At 38.5% G+C, this 20,650-nt stretch overlaps 1 protein-coding gene across 3 annotated transcripts in view; it reads left to right on the top strand.

Annotated features, from left to right (window-relative positions):
* Positions 1–20,650, top strand: part of ADK (adenosine kinase) — a 577,585-nt gene that overhangs the window by 53,587 nt on the left and 503,348 nt on the right. For all 3 annotated transcript variants that reach the window (XM_030940869.1, XM_030940870.1, XM_030940871.1), the window contains one exon: positions 15,311–15,364. In XM_030940869.1, the coding sequence (XP_030796729.1) occupies positions 15,311–15,364 (54 nt within the window). The remainder of the gene's footprint in view (positions 1–15,310; positions 15,365–20,650) is intronic.

Here is a 20,650-nt window from a genome sequence, read left to right as displayed (position 1 = left end):
GTGTTCCTCCCCTCTGGAGGATGCAGCAACAAGGTGCCATCTTGAAAGCAGAGAAAAGCCTCACCAGACACCAGTCTTGCCAGTGCCTTAACCTCGGGTTTCCCAGCCTCCATGAATGTGAGAAATAAATTTCTATTGTTTACAAATTACCCCAAACAAAATAAGAAAAATATAACAACAACAACAAAACATAAGAAAATAAATAAATAAATAAATAAATAGCCTGGTCTGGTATTTTTGTTATAGCAGTGCAAGGGGACTAAGATATATACCAAATGAATGAGATATATACTGATTAGTATCTTACACTATGAAAGTGAGTTCTAATGGTCAAAATTCATTTGATAAAATATTTTTCTGATTCTGATTTTCTTTTTTTTTTAGAGACAAGGTTTCTGTTTCCCAGACTGGAGTGCAGTGGCACAATCATAGCCTACTCACTGCAGCCTCAAACTCCTGTCCCTCCCACCAAAAAAAGAATTGAAAATTATTGGGAGCACCTGTGGCAGAAAGTACATTATTGAAAAGAATATTTTCTAGTAAACTGTAGGGACACAGTGGACATGAGGGGATAGGAAATGTGGAACGTATGAATACGTCTAGATGAGCCCTGGTCTGTAATTATGGAGGTATGTATTAATAGGGATGAAAAAGGCAGGGAAGGAATGTGTAAGGTAGGTTTGCCTTGGTTTTTCCTGGCACTAGATAAATATCATGAAAGTAAGAGGAATGAGAGAAGTAATGAAATGGTAATTGAGAAAAGAAAACCATCAATAAAAATGAAAATACTCAGTTTTGGCTGGGTGCAGTGGCTCACACCTGTAATCCCAGCACTTTGGGAGGCCGAGGTGAACGGATCACCTGAAGTCAGGAGTTAGAGACCAGCCTGGCTACATGGTGAAATCCTGTCTCTATTAAAAATAAAAAATTAGCTGGGCATGGTGGTGCACGTCAGCAGTCCCAGCTACTCAGGAGGCTGAGGCAGGAGACTCGCTTGAACCCAGGAGCAGAGGTTGCAATGAATGAACCGAGATTGCACCACTGCCCTCCAGCCTGGGTGAGAGAGTGAGACTCCATCTCAAAAAAAAAAAAAAAAAAAAAAAAAAAAAGAAAATACTCAGTTTTATGACGGGAAGCTAGTAGACTTGAGGAAAAGTGTTTTTCTCACAGATCTAAACCTTTAATAAAATAAACATAAAAACCTTATTTTTTATTAATTTTTATTAATCTAAGTTTTTATTATTCTAAGTTTTTATTAATCTAAGTATGCATGAAAGATGTTACTTAATGTTCACACCTAAAATGCCCGAAGTAGCTGGCTGTGGTAGTGCTTGCCTGTAATGCCAGCTACTTGGGAGGCTCGAACTGTAGTGCACCATGATTGTGCCTGTGAATAGCCACTGTACTCTATCCTGGGCAATGTAGTGTGAGACCTTGTCTCTAAAAATTTAAAAAAAGGAAAATGCTCAAAGCAATTGGCCATAAATTTTAGTGCTGATTATTCAGTGCCAATAATTTACAACTGAATTATTTCTATAAATAAAAATGTATTACTTCTACAAATGGGTGTATTACAGCTTTGAAAGTGAAAAAATTATTTGGAGTGTCAAGTGAGACTGCATGTGTTAGGTTTAAAGTTAGACATTTAATTGTTTTGCTTTAAAATGAATTGTAAACTGCTCTGACACTTTTATAGTTAATTTTTTTTTTTTTTTCAGACAAAGTTTCACTGTCACTCAGGCTGGAGTGCAGTGGCGTGATTTCAGCTCACCGTAACCTCTGCTTCCTGGGTTTAAACTATTCTCATGGATCAGTCTCCTGAGTAGCTAGATTACAGGCACGTGCCACCGTGCCTGGCTAATTTTTGTATTTTTAATACAGATGGGGTTTCACCATGTTAGCCAGGCTGGTCTTGAACTCCTGACCTCAAGTGATCCACCCACCTTGGCCTCCCAAAGTGCTGGGATTACAGGTGTGAGCTACCATGCCCTTCCTTTTAGTTAATTATTTATAAAGCTATTGCCATATTTTTTTCTACAACTTTCAACATTATGTTTTGTATATTTAGGCCTTTAATTGATCTAAATATTCTGTCTGGGATTTTGTTCAGTATTGTATTTATAGATTAATTTGGAAAAAAGAGATCTTTACCAACAAATTTTCTTATCCCTACAAATATTTCTTTATTTTAGGTATTCTTCTATATCTTTTAATAACACGTAAAATTTAAATAATGTAATATGGGTTACAAAATGGTTAGGCTGGTTTTTTAAAAACTTATACATCTTGTGGCGGTGATCATTTGCTAAATCTTGTTAGATTCAAAAATTATAAAAGTAAATGCTTTTTAGAAAAATATTCAGACCATATAGAAGTCAATAAAGTAGAAATGAAATCTGGGGTCAGTATCTTTGCAGTAGTGTGTGCTGTACACTAGAATGTTCCATGATTATGGAAATGTGTATCTGTGCTATCCAACATGGTAACCACTAGTCACATTTGGCTTTGATCACTTGAAGTGTGGCTAGTGCAACTGATGAATTTCAACATTTTATTTCATGTTAATTAAATTTTAATAGATATTAATTAGCATTTATATTAACCAGTACAGCTTAGGTTTATTGTACAATTTTACATTTCTTTTGATATGTTTATATTTTTTAAAAGATATCTTCAAAAAAAGTTGTATCTATTGTGTATATGATATATTTTTCTATAACATATTCTAGATTATTGGTGGTGTTCGGAAATGCTGAAGTTTGAATATTTTCTCTTATTTGACTACCTTGTGACCTACATTAACAGATAGTCTTTGGTTATTCTGCTTCTCTCTTTCAAAATTCTAAATTCTTAGAATTTGAAATAAACTGCTATTTGAATCTTTATGTCATGTCACATATTGAGTGATTGGTCCTGAGTTGCTCTGGGGCTTCCTCAAAAAACAGCCTAAATTATGGACACTAAATGAACACAGACTACTTTCCTTCATTTTGCCTAGATATAAGATGCTGTTCTTTGTGTTCTTTGCTGTTCAAACCTAACTTTGAATATTGAAGGAAATGGTACTTCTAAGGATACGTAAACATGGATTCTTTTTTAACAGTTCATTTCATAGCTCAACACACACTTTTTGGAGCACATGTCTTATGGTTACTGTTTTGCCAAATACTGAGAATACAATGTTAAATAACTGTTTTGCCTTTAAACAGCTTGTAATCTAATTGAGGAGACAGATGTGGAAAGAAAATCACTTCTTCACGGTGGCATTAAGAATAGAGGTTAAGAGTGTGCTCTGGAGCTGTGTGACCGTGGTTATCTATGGAAGCTCAGTTTCTTTGTGAGTAAAATAAGGATATTAGGGTTCTTGTGAGGATTGAATGAGATTATTTGTATGTTTGGCTTATGTTAGCTAATATTATTGGCTACTGAGGAGCTTGAAATCTCTCATGCCTCTGTTATTGGCAATGGAGAGCACTTGTTGATTTAAGCAGGCAGATGACATGGTTGGGATTCACATTTTAGAATTATATGAATTGCTTTGTCTGTTGTGGATCAATAGATTTGAGGAGGCTATAGTGATAAACCTGTTGAGAGATGATGACTTGATCACTTTAGTTATGATACAGTGGTTGGGAGAGAGAGTACAATGATACTTTTGTGTTATCAAGGTAAGACTTGATTGATTTAATGAAGAGGGTAAAGGAGTCGGAGATAACATTTGAATTTTTAGTTTTGGTGACTGAATGATGGTGGTATTTACAACTGAGTTAGGGAGTATAGGAGGAGGATGTGGAAGAGAGGGTTGAAAGATTGAATTGAGTTTTGTTCAAGCTTGAGATGACTGTGATACCCAGGTAGGCATATTCAGGAGACAGTTGGTTTTATGTTTCTTGGTGGATAGAAGAGTCATGGCTGGACTCCTTTTGTTTTTGGAGACAGGGTCTTGCTGTGTTGCCCAGTCTGGAGTGCAGTGAGTGGTGCTGTTTAAATGTAGTTTAATTATTGTAGCCTTCCGGGCTTAAGCGATTCTCTTACCTCAGCCTCCTAAGTAGCTGGGACAGCAGGCATGTGCCCTACCATGCCCAGCTAATTTAAAAAATTTTATTTTTTAGAGATGGGTCTCACTATGTTGCCCAGGCTGGTCCTGGACTCCTCTTACCTCGTTCTCTCAAAGTACTGGGATTACATGTGTGAGCTACAGTGCCTCGCCTGGACTCTTTAATTGTATTTAATTTTACATAGTTTGATGCAGTATTATTCAATAAATGGTAGCTATCACCAGCACTATTTTTATTATTATGTAGGTGGTATTTAAAGCAACCAGTAGATAAAATTTCCAAAAAAAAGAGTAAAAAGTAAAAGGAGAAGTGGGCTGGAAGCTAGAACATTTAATAGATGGATACATAAAGAATAAGTATAGAATGAGACTAAGAAAAAGCAGAACTAAGACAAGGTCTGATGAAGTATGATGAGTTTATATAAGAATAGTCAATAATACCTGCTGCAACAGAGATATCTAGTAAAGTAACGCCTAAAAGGGTCCCCTGTATTTGAATGGGATGTCAGTGGTGCCCTCTGCCAGGCAAATCACAGTGCAAATATGGAGAGAGAAGCCAGAAATAAAATGTATTAGCAAATAAATGGGAGGTTGATATAACATGGGCCCGTTTTGTTGATGTGACCCAAGAGCTAAGCAGTGATAGTAGTATCTTCCAAGTACAAAATTAAAAAATGTCCTTTAATAAAAAGATGTGGTTAGTCATTTTGAATAATTATTAATAAATTTTTTAAAATAAAAAGCATAGGAAAAATTAAGAATACAAAGAGTATAGTTCTATTTTATGTATTTAGGTTTAAATCTAGTTTAATTCTTTCAGCTTTCTCTAACTGAGTTTTTTTTTTTTAATTATACTTTAAGTTCTAGGGTACATGTGCATAACATGCAGGTTTGTTACATATGTATACTTGTGCCATGTTGGTGTGCTGCACCCATCAACTCGTCAGCACCCATCAATTCGTCATTTATATCAGGTATAACTCCCAATGCAGTCCCTCCCCCCTCCCCATGATAGGCCCCGATGTGTGATGTTCCCCTTCCCGAGTCCAAGTGATCTCATTGTTCAGCTCCCACCTATGAGTGAGAACATGCGGTGTTTGGTTTTCTGTTCTTGTGATAGTTTGCTAAGAATGATGGTTTCCAGCTGCATCCATGTCCCTACAAAGGACGCAAACTCATCCTTTTTTATGGCTGCATAGTATTCCATGGTGTATATGTGCCACATTTTCTTAATCCAGTCTGTCACAGATGGACATTTGGGTTGATTCCAAGGCTTTGCTATTGTGAATAGTGCCGCAATAAACATGCGTGTGCATGTGTCTTTATAGCAGCATGATTTATAATCCTTTGGGTATATACCCAGTAGTGGGATGGCTGGGTCATATGGCACATCTAGTTCTAGATCCTTGAGGAATCGCCATGCTGTTTTCCATAATGGTTGAACTAGTTTACAATCCCACCAACAGTGTAAAAGTGTTCCTATTTCTCCACATCCTCTCCAGCACCTGTTGTTTCCTGACTTTTTAATGATTGCCATTCTAACTGGTGTGAGATGGTATCTCATTGTGGTTTTGATTTGCATCTCTCTGATGGCCAGTGATGATGAGCATTTTTTCATGTGTCTGTTGGCTGTATGAGTGTCTTCTTTTGAGAAATGTCTGTTCATATCCTTTGCCCACTTTTTGATGGGGTTGTTTTTTTCTTGTAAATTTGTTTGAGTTCTTTGTAGATTCTGGATATTAGCCCTTTGTCAGATGAGTAGATTGCAAAAATTTTCTCCCATTCTGTAGGTTGCCTGTTCACTCTGGTGGTAGTTTCTTTTGCTGTGCAGAAGCTCTTTAGTTTAATGAGATCCCATTTGTCAATTTTGGCTTTTGCTGCCGTTGCTTTTGGTGTTTTAGACATGAAGTCCTTGCGCATGCCTATGTCCTGAATGGTACTACCTAGGTTTTCTTCTAGGGTTTTGATGGTATTAGGTCTAACATTTAAGTCTCTAATCCATCTTGAATTAATCTTCGTATAAGGAGTAAGGAAAGGATCCAGTTTCAGCTTTCTACTTATGGCTAGCCAATTTTCCCAGCACCATTTATTAAATAGGGAATCCTTTCCCCATTTCTTGTTTCTCTCAGGTTTGTCAAAGATCAGATGGCTGTAGATGTGTGGTATTATTTCTGAGGACTCTGTTCTGTTCCATTGGTCTATATCTCTGTTTTGGTACCAGTACCATGCTGTTTTGGTTACTGTAGCCTTGTAGTATAGTTTGAAGTCAGGTAGCGTGATGCCTCCAGCTTTGTTCTTATGACTTAGGATTGTCTTGGCAATGCGGGCTCTTTTTTGGTTCCATATGAACTTTAAAGCCGTTTTTTCCAATTCTGTGAAGAAACTCATTGGTAGCTTGATGGGGATGGCATTGAATCTATAAATAACCTTGGGCAGTATGGCCATTTTCACGATATTGATTCTTCCTATCCATGAGCATGGTATGTTCTTCCATTTGTTAGTGTCCTCTTTTATTTCACTGAGCAGTGGTTTGTAGTTCTCCTTGAAGAGGTCCTTTACATCCCTTGTAAGTTGGATTCCTAGGTAGTTTATTCTCTTTGAAGCAATTGTGAATGGAAGTTCATTCATGATTTGGCTCTCTGTTTGTCTGTTACTGGTGTATAAGAATGCTTGTGATTTTTGCACATTAATTTTGTATCCTGAGACTTTGCTGAAGTTGCTTATCAGCTTAAGGAGATTTTGGGGTTTTCTAAATATCAATCATGTCATCTGCAAACAGGGACAATTTGACTTCTTCTTTTCCTAACTGGATACCCTTGATTTCTTTCTCTTGCCTGATTGCCCTAGCCAGAACTTCCAAGACTATGTTGAATAGGAGTGGTGAGAGAGGGCATCCCTGTCTTGTGCCAGTTTTCAAAGGGAATTTTTCCAGTTTTTGCCCATTCAGTATGATATTGGCTGTGGGTTTGTCATAAATAGCTCTTATTATTTTGAGGTACGTTCCATCAATACCGAATTTATTGAGCGTTTTTAGCATGAAGGGCTGTTGAATTTTGTCAAAAGCCTTTTCTGCATCTATTGAGATAATCATGTGGTTCTTGTCTTTGGTTCTGTTTATATGCTGGATTACGTTTATTGATTTGCGAATGTTGAACCAGCCTTGCATCCCAGGGATGAAGCCCACTTGATCATGGTGGATAAGCTTTTTGATGTGCTGCTGAATCCAGTTTGCCAGTATTTTATTGAGGATTTTTGCATCAATGTTCATCAGGGATATTGGTCTAAAATTTTCTTTTTTTGTTGTGTCTCTGCCAGGCTTTGGTATCAGGATGATGTTGGCCTCATAAAATGAGTTAGGGAGGATTCCCTCTTTTTAAATTGATTGGAACAGTTTCAGAAGGAATGGTACCAGCTCCTCCTTGTACCTCTGGTAGAATTCAGCTGTGAATCCATCTGGTCCTGGACTTTTTTTGGTTGGTAGGCTATTAATTATTGCCTCAATTTCAGAGCCTGCTATTGGTCTATTCAGGGATTCAACTTCTTCCTGGTTTAGTCTTGGGAGAGTGTAAGTGTCCAGGAAATTATCCATTTCTTCTAGATTTTCTAGTTGATTTGCGTAGAGGTGTTTATAGTATTCTCTGATGGTAGTTTGTATTTCTGTGGGGTCTGTGGTGATATCCCTTTTATCATTTTTTATTGCGTCTATTTGATTCTTCTCTCTTTTCTTCCTTATTAGTCTTGCTAGCGGCCTGTCAATTTTGTGGATTTTTTCAAAAAACCAACTCCTGGATTCATTGATTTTTTGAAGGGTTTTTTGTGTCTCTATCTCCTTCAGTTCTGCTCTGATCTTAGTTATTTCTTGCCTTCTGCTAGCTTTTGAATGTGTTTGCTCTTGCTTCTCCAGTTCTTTTAATTGTGATGTTAGAGTGTCAATTTTAGATCTTTCCAGCTTTCTCTTGTGGGCATTTAGTGCTATAAATTTCCCTCTACACACTGCTTTAAATGTGTCCCAGAGATTCTGGTATGTTGTATCTTTGTTCTCATTGGTTTCAAAGAACATCTTTATTTCTGCCTTCATTTCGTTATGTACCCAGTAGTCATTCAGTAGCAGGTTGTTCAGTTTCCATGTAGTTGAGTGGTTTTGATTGAGTTTCTTAGTCCTGAGTTCTAGTTTGATTGCGCTGTGGTCTGAGAGACAGTTTGTTATAATTTCTGTTCTTTTACATTTGCTAAGGAGTACTTTACTTCCAATTATGTGGTCAATTTTGGAATAAGTGTGATGTGGTGCTGAGAAGAATGTATATTCTGTTGATTTGGGGTGGAGAGTTCTATAGATGTCTATTAGGTACGCTTGGTGCGGAGATGAGTTCAATTCCTGGATATCCTTGTTCACTTTCTGTCTCATTGATCTGTCTAATGTTGACAGTGGAGTGTTGAAGTCTCCCATTATTATTGTATGGGAGTCTAAGTCTCTTTGTAAGTCTCTAAGGACTTGCTTTATGAATTTGGGTGCTTCTGTATTGGGTGCATATGTATTTAGGATAGTTAGCTCTTGCTGTTGAATTGATCCCTTTACCATTATGTAATGGCCTTCTTTTTCTCTTTTGATCTTTGATGGTTTAAAGTCTATTTTATCAGAGACTAGGATTGCAACCCCTGCTTTTTTTTGTTCTCCATTTGCTTGGTAGATCTTCCTCCGTCCCTTTATTTTGAGCCTATGTATGTCTCTGCATGTGAGATGGGTCTCCTGAATACAGCAGACTGATGGGTCTTGACTCTTTATCCAGTTTGCCAGTCTGTGTCTTTTAATTGGAGCATTTAGTCCATTTACATTTAAGGTTAATATTGTTATGTGTGAACTTGATCCTGCCATTATGATATTAACTGGTTATTTTGCTCGTTAGTTGATGCAGTTTCTTCCTAGCTTCGATGGTCTTTACATTTTGGCATGTTTTTGCAATGGCTGGTACCGGTTGTTCCTTTCCATGTTTAGGGCTTCCTTCAGGGTCTCTTGTAAGGCAGGCCTGGTGGTGACAAAATCTCTAAGCATTTGCTTATCTGTAAAGGATTTTATTTCTCCTTCACTTATGAAACTTAGTTTGGCTGGATATGAAATTCTGGGTTTAAAATTCTTTTCTTTAAGAACGTTGAATATTGGCCCCCACTCTCTTCTGGCTTGTAGAGTTTCTGCCTAGAGGTCTGCTGTTAGTCTGATGGGCTTCCCTTTGTGGGTAACCTGACCTTTCTCTCTGGCTGCCCTTAAGATTTTTTCTTTCATTTCAACTTTGGTGAATCTGGCAATTATGTGTCTTGGAGTTGCTCTTCTGGAGGAGTATCTTTGTGGCGTTCTCTGTATTTCCTGAATTTGAATGTTGGCCTGCCCTACTAGGTTGGGGAAGTTCTCCTGGATGATATCCTGAAGAGTGTTTTCCAACTTGGTTCCATTTTCCCCCTCACTTTCAGGCACCCCAATCAGACATAGATTTGGTCTTTTTACATAATCCCATACTTCTTGCAGGCTTTGTTCATTTCTTTTTCTTCTGTTTTCTTTTCGTTTCTCTTCTTGCTTCATTTCATTCATTTGATCCTCAATCGCTGATACTCTTTCTTCCAGTTGATCAAGTCGGTTACTGAACCTTGTGCATTTGTCACGTATTTCTCGTGTCATGGTTTTCATCTCTGTCATTTCATTTATGACCTTCTCTGCATTAATTATTCTAGCTATCAATTCTTCCACTCCTTTTTCAAGATTTTTATTTTCTTTGCGCTGGGTACGTAATTCCTCCTTTAGCTCTGAGAAATTTGATGGACTGAAGCCTTCTTCTCTCATTTCGTCAAGGTCATTCTCTGACCAGCTTTGATCCGTTGCTGGTGATGAGCTGCGCTCCTTTGCAGGGGGAGATGCGCTCTTATTTCTTGAATTTCCAGCTTTTCTGCCCTGCTTCTTCCCCATCTTCATGGTTTTATCTGCCTCTGGTCTTTGATGATGGTGACGAACTGATGGGATTTTGGTATAGGTGTTCTTCCTGTCTGATAGTTTTCCTTCTAATAGTTAGGACCCTCAGCTGTAGGTCTGTTGGAGATTGCTTGAGGTCCACTCCAGACCCTGTTTGCCTGGGTATCAGCAGCAGAGGTTGCAGAAGATAGAATATTGCTGAACAGCAAGTGTACCTGTCTGATTCTTACTTTGGAAGCTTCCTCTCAGGGGTGTACTCCACCCTGTGAGGTGTGGGGTGTCAGACTGCCCCTAGTGGGGGATGTCTCCCAGTTAGGCTACTCAGGGGTCAGAGACCCACCTGAGCAGGCAGTCTGTCCGTTCTCAGATCTCAACCTCCGTGTTGGGAGATCCACTGCTCTCTTCAAAGCTGTCAGACAGAGTCGTTCGCGTCTGCACAGGCCTCTGCTGCTTCCCCTTTTGTCATTTAGCTGTGCCCTGTCCCCAGAGGTGGAGTCTACAGAGACAGGCAGGTTTCCTTGAGCTGCTGTGAGCGCCACCCAGTTCGAGCTTCCCAGCGGCTTTGTTTACCTACTTAAGCCTCAGCAGTGGCGGACGCCCCTCCCTCAGCCTGGCTGCTGCTGTTTCGGTTAGATCGCAGACTGCTGTGCTAGCAATGAGGGCGGCTCCGTGGCCGTGGGACCCTCCCGGCCAGGTGTGGGTATAATCTCCTGGTGTGCCCGTTTGCTTAAAGCGCAGTATTGGGGTGGGAATTACCCGATTTTCCAGTTGTTGTGTGTCTCAGTTCCCCTGGCTAGGAAAAGGGATTCCCTTCCCCCTTGCGCTTCCCAGGTGAGGCAATGCCTCGCCCTGCTTCAGCTCTCGCTGGTCGGGCTGCAGCAGCTGACCAGCACCAATTGTCCAGCACTCCCCAGTGAGATGACCCCAGTACCTCAGTTGAAAATGCAGAAATCACCGGTCTTCTGTGTTGCTCGCGCTGGGAGTTGGAGACTGGAGCTGTTCCTATTCGGCCATCTTGCTCCGCCCCTCCCTCTAATTGAGTTTTAATCTTCATTTACTTTGCTAATGAGATTTAAAAATATTATTTTCTTAAACGTTATAACTTTTTGCTTTTTTGTTCTAGCCCTGTGATTTAATCTATTTCTTTATAAGCTTCTTAAATTTCAGTCCAGCTTTAGTGTTAAATAGTGTTGTAGCGATTAATGGTTTTGCCCCTCCCCCATTTTCTTCCTTTCTAATACATTTTAATCAACTTTTTTTTTATTGGAAGAGCCAATTAAATATGTTGTTTAAAAGCTTGCCATATCCACACTGTCTACCTGATTGGTTTTGCCAATTCTGTAAAACTTTACTTGATACTGTTGGGATTCTTTGGACTATGTGGCAATATTTGTAGATTTATAGAAATTTTGGTGATTTAATTCTTGGAAGGCAATTTTAGTTCCAAGTATTTATAGAATATTTTCTTGTCATCTGTTAACTGTGTAACATTAGGCATGGGCACCTCCCTTATGACTGTCCTATTTTGGAACTTCACAGTCTGTACCTGCGCCTTTCAAGGCACTAAGTTCTGTGCCATGCTAGTCTTCGGAGGAGGAGCACATTTGAATAAAAAGTGTTTGTTTCAGTCTCAATAAAAGGCTTTTATAAAAGTTATGAACATTTAAAAATGCCCTTTCCTCCATTTTTGAGTTAATTGAATTCTTCATTTTACAGAGGTGCAAGATTCCAAGAAGAGGGGGCAGGGATGAGTATTTATTATAATTGTTAAATAATGCACTGGACACTTTTTGTGTAATGTTATTTGATCTGGATAGCAACCCTGTGACATAGGCAGTTTTATCTTCATTAGAGAAATTAAGTGGCTTGTCCATTTCAGAAAACAAGTTAATGGTAGAATCAGGATGATACTGCAGGTTTTTTGATTTGTATCTAGTTATTTTTTCACTCAGTGGTTCTCTTTGTAGGGGCTAGAGGCAGAATAAAGAGGCCCCTCCCCTGTGCTCCCTCTTGCTTCCCCGTCTTCTGTTCTTTGGAGTGTATGTCAGTTTTCTCTGGTAGTTTAGGGCAGAAAAAATGTTGAGGACTATCACTGTACCATTTTTTTGTTGTCTCTGATTTTTAGGAACTGTGTTCATGCTAAGAATTGATTATAAAAGAATACCTATATATGCCATTAGGAAACAAAACTCATCCAAAATATAATAGGCTGTGCTTTGCATCATTCTATGAAAGACATGGTAGGAAGTTGAGTTATAGCTTTCTACTAAGTTGAAAGTAGGCTCTGTCGCCTAGGCTGGAGCGCAGTGGCACAATCTCAGCTCACTGCAACCTCTGTCTCCCAGGTTCAAGTGATTCTCCTGCCTCAGCCTCCCCAGTAGCTGGGACCACAGGTGCCTGCCACCACACCTGGCTAATTTTTGTATTTTTAGTAGATATGGGGTTTCGCCATGTCGGCCAGGCTGGTCTTGAACTCCTGAACTCAAGTGATCCGCCTGCCTTGGCCTCCCAAAGTGGGGATTATAGGCATGAGCCACTGTGCCCAACTAATGATTTTTAATAACTTTATATAATACCGATGAATCACTCTTTTTAGTGGACTCTAAATACCATCATGATTTGATACCCCTTTTATTCATTTATAAAAATACATAAACAGCTTCCTTTTTTGACGTTTAAAAATTTTATAGTCCTTTCTGTCTTGAATTTGCATTTCTGTTACACTTTTCACACCAGATTCTATTCTTATAGGATGTATTTTATGCATAAGTTATATTTTGCATGTAACATGCATACATTATGAAGGTAGTATATTTTTATGCATTAGTCTTTCATGCATATTGATTACCCTATTATATGTCTTTGCAGCCAGCCAAAATATGTGAATTTTAAAATATCTCTTAGTCATTAAATTGTAATTAGCACAGAGTAAAATAACAAATGTATTAAAATGTTGCTAAAGTATTTTTTATTTATTAAAAAAATTTTTTTGGCCGGGCGCAGTGGCTCAAGCCTGTAATCCCAGCACTTTGGGAGGCCGAGACGGGTGGATCACGAGGTCAGGAGATCGAGACCATCCTGGCGAACACGGTGAAACCCCGTCTCTACTAAAAAATGCAAAAAACTAGCTGGGTGAGGTGGCGGGTGCCTGTAGTCCCAGCTACTTGGGAGGCTGAGGCAGGAGAATGGCGTGAACCTGGGAGGTGGAGCTTGCAGTGAGCTGAGATCCGGCCACTGCACTCCAGCCTGGGTGACACAGCGAGACTCTGTCTCAAAAAAAAAAAAAAAAATATGTTTTTTTCTCCTTCTCTGCCTTCAAAATGTTGCTTCTCTTCCTTCAAAATATTGCTAAATTATTAAACAGACGAAAATAGGCTGGGTGCAGTGGCTCACACCTGTAATCCCACTACTTTGGGAGGATGAGGTGGGATGATCACTTGAGGTGAGGAGTTCGTGACCAGCCTGGCCAACATGGTGAAACTTCATTTCTACTTAAAGTACAAAAATTAGCCGGGCGTGGTGGTGCGTGCCTGTAGTCCCAGCTGCTTTGGGGGCTGAGGCACGAGAATTGCTTGAACCCAGCAGGCAGAGGTTGCGGTGAGCTGAGATCGCACCACTGTACTTCAGCCTAACTCTATCTCAAAAAAAAAAAAAAAAAATAAATAAATAAATAAAAAAAGTTTTGCAGACAAAATATGAATCATTCTTTGTTTAACACTTAGAAGGGTTTTATACTCAGGCAATACAATAGTGTATAGTTTCATTCAGAATAGGTGAGGAGTATGTCATCCTTTTTATATTAATAAAAAGTGAATTTTAGGCCATTTTCTGTTACTTGGAATACCTCAAACTGGGTATTTTATAAGAAAAGGAATTTATTTCTTACAGTTATGGAGGTTGAAAAGTCCAAGGTCAAAGGGCTGCACTTTGGTGAGAACCTTCTTGCTGATAGGGACTCTACAGATTCCTGAGGTGGTACAGGGTATCACATGGCAAGGGGCCTGAACCTGCTAATATGGTAGCTCAGGTCTCTTCTCTTCTTTTAAAGCCACCAGCTCCCCTCCCATGATAACCCATTAATCCATGAATTGATTAATCCATTTATGAAGGTAGAGCTTTCATGATCCAATTACTTCTTAAAGGCCCCACCTCTCAATATTGCCCCATTGGAGATTAAATTTCAACATGAGATTTGAGGGGGGTCAAATATTCAAACCATAGCAGTGGGTTTAAAGGCACTTGTGAAAGAGGAGACTGGAGAGGAAAATCAACATGACCTTTCAAATGGACTTATGATCCATTTTCAGGCAGATTAATTTTAAATTTTATGAAAAGGTTGAGTATGAATGGGAATTGAAGACCTGGGAATTGTCCATTGTTGTTTATCTGTTTCTGTGTACCCTTCAGAAAGTCTGTTTACCTTCAGCAGTACAAATATATGGTACTGTGAAAGATCCCTGATCTAATATTTATAGCAACCTGTATTTTATGACCAGAGAAACTGAGACTTAAAGACGTAGAGTACTTGCCTATGATCACTTAGCTAGTAAATGGTCAATCAAAAACTCCAAAACTTGAGGCCAGGTGTGGTGGCTCATGCCAGTAATCCCAGCACTTTGGGAGGCTAAGGTGGTTGGATCACTTGTGGTCAGGAGTTCCAGAGCAGCCTGGCCAACATGGTGAAACCCCTTCTCTACTAAAAATACAAAAATTAGCTGGGCATGGTGGTGCATGCCTGTAATCCCAGCTTCTGGGGAGGCTGAGACAGGAAAACTGCTTGAACAGGTTGCACTGAGTCAAGATCGTGCCACTGCACTCCAGCCTTGGTGAGAGAGTGAGCCTACCTTAAAAAAAAACAAACAAAAAACAAAACTCCAAAGCTTTTCTTTCCCTCCTGTGTCATGCTGCTTAGTACATAGCCTGGTTCACAGTATATGATTACTATATAGTTAATGAATGATTTACATATTGTTTGTGAAGTCTAAAATACTTAACGTTGTAGTTGTTGCATCAGTTTTGAACTGCTGAATAAGTGTGACATTACAGATGATTCACTACAGAAGAATACTGAAGATCTTCAAAGCATGGTTAAGGTGATCTCTTTTCAGTTCCTGGAGTGGTGTTCCTGGAAATGACTAATAGAACAGCAAAAAACCGTCTACTTGGGCATTCTTGGTGTTTTATCAATTAAGTCAGAGACCTATAACAGTGTTGGGGTCCTTGTTTTGAAGAGGTCAACTAACTTATGTTGATACTGTGTTTGTATGAAGAGTGTAATTTTTGTTTCTGTTATATAGGTATTCTCTGAAACCAAATGACCAAATCTTGGCTGAAGACAAACACAAGGAACTGTAAGTGCATTAAACCATTGGTTGTAAATAGTTTACTCTGTCTATGAAGTTGATATATGTATATGTAAATAATCTGATTTTCAAAATTATATAATGACAAAGTGTAATTAACACTATGATCTTAATCCTAACAGAATTATGATAACCTACACTATATAATTTATACTACATAAAGTTTACACAGGACATAATTTCTCCTGTATTCACATTGAAAGATGTAGTGTTGTATTTTATCATCTAGACTAAAGTCTTATTGGGAAATATGTCATTTCATTTTCTCTTTCCAGATAAAATATTAAATTGTTCCTATTTTCTTTCTGACTGCTCTACCAGAAAAAAGTAATAAAAATAAATTGTCACTCAATTTTTGGGTCTTATTCCAGTGGATCACCCACCTTCATGATAATGATGGAGAAATATAATTTTGTTTCTGTCACTGGTTTATGAAAAAGTAAATGTCAGTTGTTTGGTACAATGTAAAACACTTTATTTATTTTATTTTATTTTTATTTTTTTGAGACAGAGTCTTGTTCTGCTGCCCAGGCTGGAGGCACAATCTTGGCTTATTGCAACTTCTTATTCCTGGGTTCAAGCAATTATCCTGCCTCAGCCTCCCAAGTAGCTGGGATTACAGGTGCCCGCCACCACACCTGGCTAATTTTTGTATTTTAAGTAGAGATGATGGGGTTTTCCTATGTTGGCTAGGCTGGTCTCCAACTCCTGACCGCAGGTGATCTGCCTACCTTGGCCTCCCAAAGTGCTGGGATTACAGGTGTGAGCCACTATGCCCGGCTGAAGACATTTTATTTTCACATCTAACTCAGGTCTCTCTTGGTTTAGTTTAATGTAACCTTCACTTGTACTCATATATAGGGACGGTAATTTTTTTTGTGGAGGACTTCAAGACTATTATTTTCTTCTTGAGATTAAGTAATAATTTTTTTCCAAATAGTTTTTTTTTTTTTTTTTTTTTTTTTTTGAGACGGAATCTCGCTCTGTCGCCCAGGCTGGAGTGCAGTGGCCGGATCTCAGCTCACTGCAAGCTCCACCTCTCGGGTTTACGCCATTCTCCTGCCTCAGCCTCCCAAGTAGCTGGGACTACGGGCGCCCGCCACCTCGCCTGGCTAGTTTTTTTGTATTTTTTAGTAGAGACGGGGTTTCACCGTGTTCGCCAGGATGGTCTCGATCTCCTGACCTCGTGATCCGCCCGTCTCGGCCTCCCAAAGTGCTGGGATTACAGGCTTGAGCCACCGTGCCCGGCCCCAAATACTTTTAAACTGCTTTTTAAAAATTGTCTTGAACCTTTTGCAAATTATTTTCTTCTCTCCTATTTAAGATAACATATAAATTGTTAATTATAAAATGGCAGGACCAATGTTCAGGGAAAGGATTTCCTTATGCATTCTTACTGTTTACACATTCTATTATTATGCTAACCTTTCATCCGTATTTTTATATTTGGTCTATCCTTATTTGAGTATAATCTCCATAGTGGGTTCTCAAATATATTTATTGTCAAGAAAGTTTTTGCTGTTTTTTTATTTCCTACTATAGTCAATGAGGGTAGGTGATTATTACTGTAGCATTGGTTGGTTATTATTTGTAGGTCTGGTAACAGAGCTTCTTTTGCTTTGGGAATTAAGTAGTTGGTGAGCCTTAAAAGTTCCTTTAGTCCTTAGACTATGACCAGTATTAAAAATACCAGAAATCTGCTTTTAAAGAATATATGTTATTTAATATGTAACCCATTTTAATGTGTTAATTCATTTGAAAGTTTTTTAACTGTCCAAGATATAATTCATCCCTATGGCTATAACTTGGCCAACTGATACTTTTTTCTTACGCTTTTTTTTTTTGAGACGGAGTTTTGCTCTGTCGCCCAGGCTGGAGTGTAGTGGCATGATCTTGGTTCACTGCAACCTCTGCCTCCTGGGTTCAAGCGATTCTCCTGCGTCAGCCTCCTGAGTAGCTGGAATTACAGGCACCCGCCACCATGCCAAGCTAATTTTTGTGTTTTAGTAGAGACGGGTTTTCGCCATGTTGGCTAGGCTGGTCTCGAATTCCTGACCTCAAGCAATCCACCCCCTTCAGCCTCCCAAAGTGCTAGGATTAATACAGGCTTGAGCCACCGTGCCCAGCCGCTACATTTTATTACGAAAAGTTTTAAACATATGTTATGTGTTCACCCATGTATTTACCACCAAGGTTTTATCCTTAACATATTACTGCACTTATCTACTTATTCTTCTGTTCATGCGTTACTTCATCTGTTTTTTGGATGCATTTCAAAGTAAATTGTAGACATCAATATGCTTCTCTCTAAATATTTCAACACATATACCATTAACTGGAGTTTTATATTTCAAAGTTCTTTTTTTTGGTTTCACCTGTTCTAAAATTTCTTATAAACTGAGTCATATATATGTCCTATTTTGTATAAGGCTTCTGCCACCGTGGTTTTGAAATTCATCAGTGTTGTCGCATGTATCAGTTAATTCCTTTTTATTTTTGCAGATTAGCATTCTGTTGTTTGTTTGTTCTATTATTGCTAAGTATTGCCACTCGTTTGATTTGTCATTAGTTGATGGTCTTGATATTTTTGGCTGCTGGCTGTCTGCCTTGTACTTTTTGACCTACATACCAAAGAAAACTTGCAGTTGAATACGGCACCATAAAAGCAGAGTATTAATTTTAAAAAATTCAACAGTTATTGAATTATTGAATTTCATGAATTATGAAAGCTGTTTATAAATAATCTCATTTGTGTCTTTGCAACTCAGATAGCCAAAATCTTAGTAGGGTGGTGGTCATGGAAGTCAGAGTCTGCTAAGGAGTGTGTAACAACTCACCTGCTGTATTAAAAACAAAAAAATCCTTTTTGTGTTCAAGACCAATCTTTAAAAAATATAAGAGATATGGATATAAAACAAAATTTTATTATCTAATCAGTAATTCCATGCTTTATTCTCATAAAACATTATTACAGCTTCTTAATTTCAGTCTGTTAAAGCTTGATTCATTATTAAACTTGTAAAAAATGTGTTGGCACCATCACATTGACCTGCTCTTTGAAAATTAACCCTAACTCTCTAAGAGTATCAATAAGAGAATGCACTGATAACTCTAATGATCTTGGTATTAATAAATAAAGAGTGGCCTGGCATGGTGGTTCACACATGTAATCCCAACGCTTTGAGAGGCTGAGGTGGAAGGATTGCTTGAGGCCAGGAGTACAAGACCAGCCTGAGAAACATAGTGAGACCCCATCTCTACAAAAAAACTTTAAAAAGGCCAGGCGCGGTGGCTTACGCCTGTAATTCCAGCACTTTGGGAGGCCGAGGTGGGTGGATCACCTGAGGTCAGGAGTTCAAGATTAGCCTGGTCAAGATGGTGTCATCGCTACTAAAATACCGTCTCTACTAAACCGTCTTTACTAAACGTCTACTAGACCGTCTCTACTAAAAATACAAAAATTAGCCAGGCATGGTGGTGGGTGCCTGTAATCCCAGCTACTCGGGAGGCTGAGACAAGAGAATTGCTTGAATCTGGGAGGCAAAGGTTGCAGTGAGCTGAGATCGCACCACTGCATTCCAGCCTGGGTGACAGAGCGGGACTCTGTCTCAAAAAAAAGAAAAAAAAAAAAATTAGCCTGATGAGGTGGTGTGTGTCTGTAGTCCCAGCTGCTCAGGAAGCTGAGGCAGGAGGATCTCTTGGGTCTAGGAGATCAAGGCTGCAGTGAACCATGATCATTCCACTGAGTTCTGGACTGGACAACATAGTGAGACCTTGCCTTTAAAAAAATAAAAAAAGAATAACAATAAGAGAGTACAATGATAGTTCTAATTATCTTGATATTAATAAATATTAAGTATGTTTTCATTAAAACATTTTTAGTTCCTTAAATTTTGTGATTCAGATTTCATATACACTTAGTCACTGATGCTTCACAAGTATACTTGTTTCTCTGTCTGAGGAAGATTGGCATGGGAAAACAGGGAAATATTGGTCAGCAGTGACCCTTGTTTTTCTAAGCAAAGTGGTTTTTCTCAAGTTCCTGTTTTTCATTATTCTGCATACTGAAGACCTTGGGGGATGATTTTAAGTAGAGAAAGCTGAGCAATTCAAGTTGCGATGTGATTTATCTAAAACTGTAAGATTTATACTTTGTTCTATACATGATCCAGTAATGAACTGGTCTCATCAGCTTTCTAGTTTTTTTCAGTTTTAGTTTTGTAAATGGAATAATTTAAAATAAATTAATAACAAACCTGCACGTTATGCACATGTACCCTAGAACTTAAAGTATAATAAAAAAAAAAAAAGAAAATATCACTATTTTACTAAGTGTTTTTTCACCTACTTTCCATTGTGTTAGGCATTGAAGAAAAGATCGTGTGCAGCTTTTTATATGTGAATTATACCTCAATAAAGTGGTTTAAGAAAAAGGAAAAGATACTGATTTTATTATAAATGGAATCTTACTCTCCAATAGTGGCTTTTCAAAATCTATGGACACATCTGCAGTTATCGAAAATAGAACCATTTTGTTTCCATGAATATCTATTTTATGAATATATAAATTTTGTATTACCTTGGATTTTGAGATCTGATCATAAAGATTTAGGTAAGGAAGGTTAAAAGTTGTCTGGAGTTAGGGGTGAATTCCAAATGCAAATATAAATAAATTCAGAAGTATCCATACTACTTAACACAGAGTAACCTGGTATCTGAAGTTTTTTTTTTTGTTTGTTTGCTATATAAGGCAAGGGGAAAATCTCTTTAAAAGGGATTCACATTTGTTTACTTGGCTTTTTTTTTATGACTTTTTTTTATTATTATACTTCATGTTCTAGGGTACATGTGCACAACGTGCAGGTTTGTTACATATGAAAACATGTGCCATGTTGGTATGCTGCACCCATTAACTCGTCATTTACATTAGGTATATCTCCTTATGCTATCCCTCCCCCCTTCCCCTACCTCCAACAGGCCCCAGTGTGCGATGTTCCCCTTCCTGTGTCCAAGTGTTCTCATTGTTCAATTCCCACCTATGAATGAGAACATGCGGTGTTTGGTTTTTTGTTCTTGTGATAGTTTGCTGAGAATGATGGTTTCCTGCTGCATCCATGTCCCTACAAAGGACATGAACTCATCCTTTTTTATGACTGCATAGTATTGCATGGTGTGTATGTGCCACATTTTCTTAATCCAGTCTGTCATTGATGGACATTTGGGTTGGTTCCAAGTCTTTGCTATTGTGAATAGTGCCACAGTAAACATACGTGT

Source organism: Rhinopithecus roxellana, chromosome 11, assembly GCF_007565055.1.
Source record: "Rhinopithecus roxellana isolate Shanxi Qingling chromosome 11, ASM756505v1, whole genome shotgun sequence".
NCBI classification, from domain to species: Eukaryota; Metazoa; Chordata; class Mammalia; order Primates; family Cercopithecidae; genus Rhinopithecus; species Rhinopithecus roxellana.
This window is presented reverse-complemented; position numbering and strand designations above follow the sequence as displayed.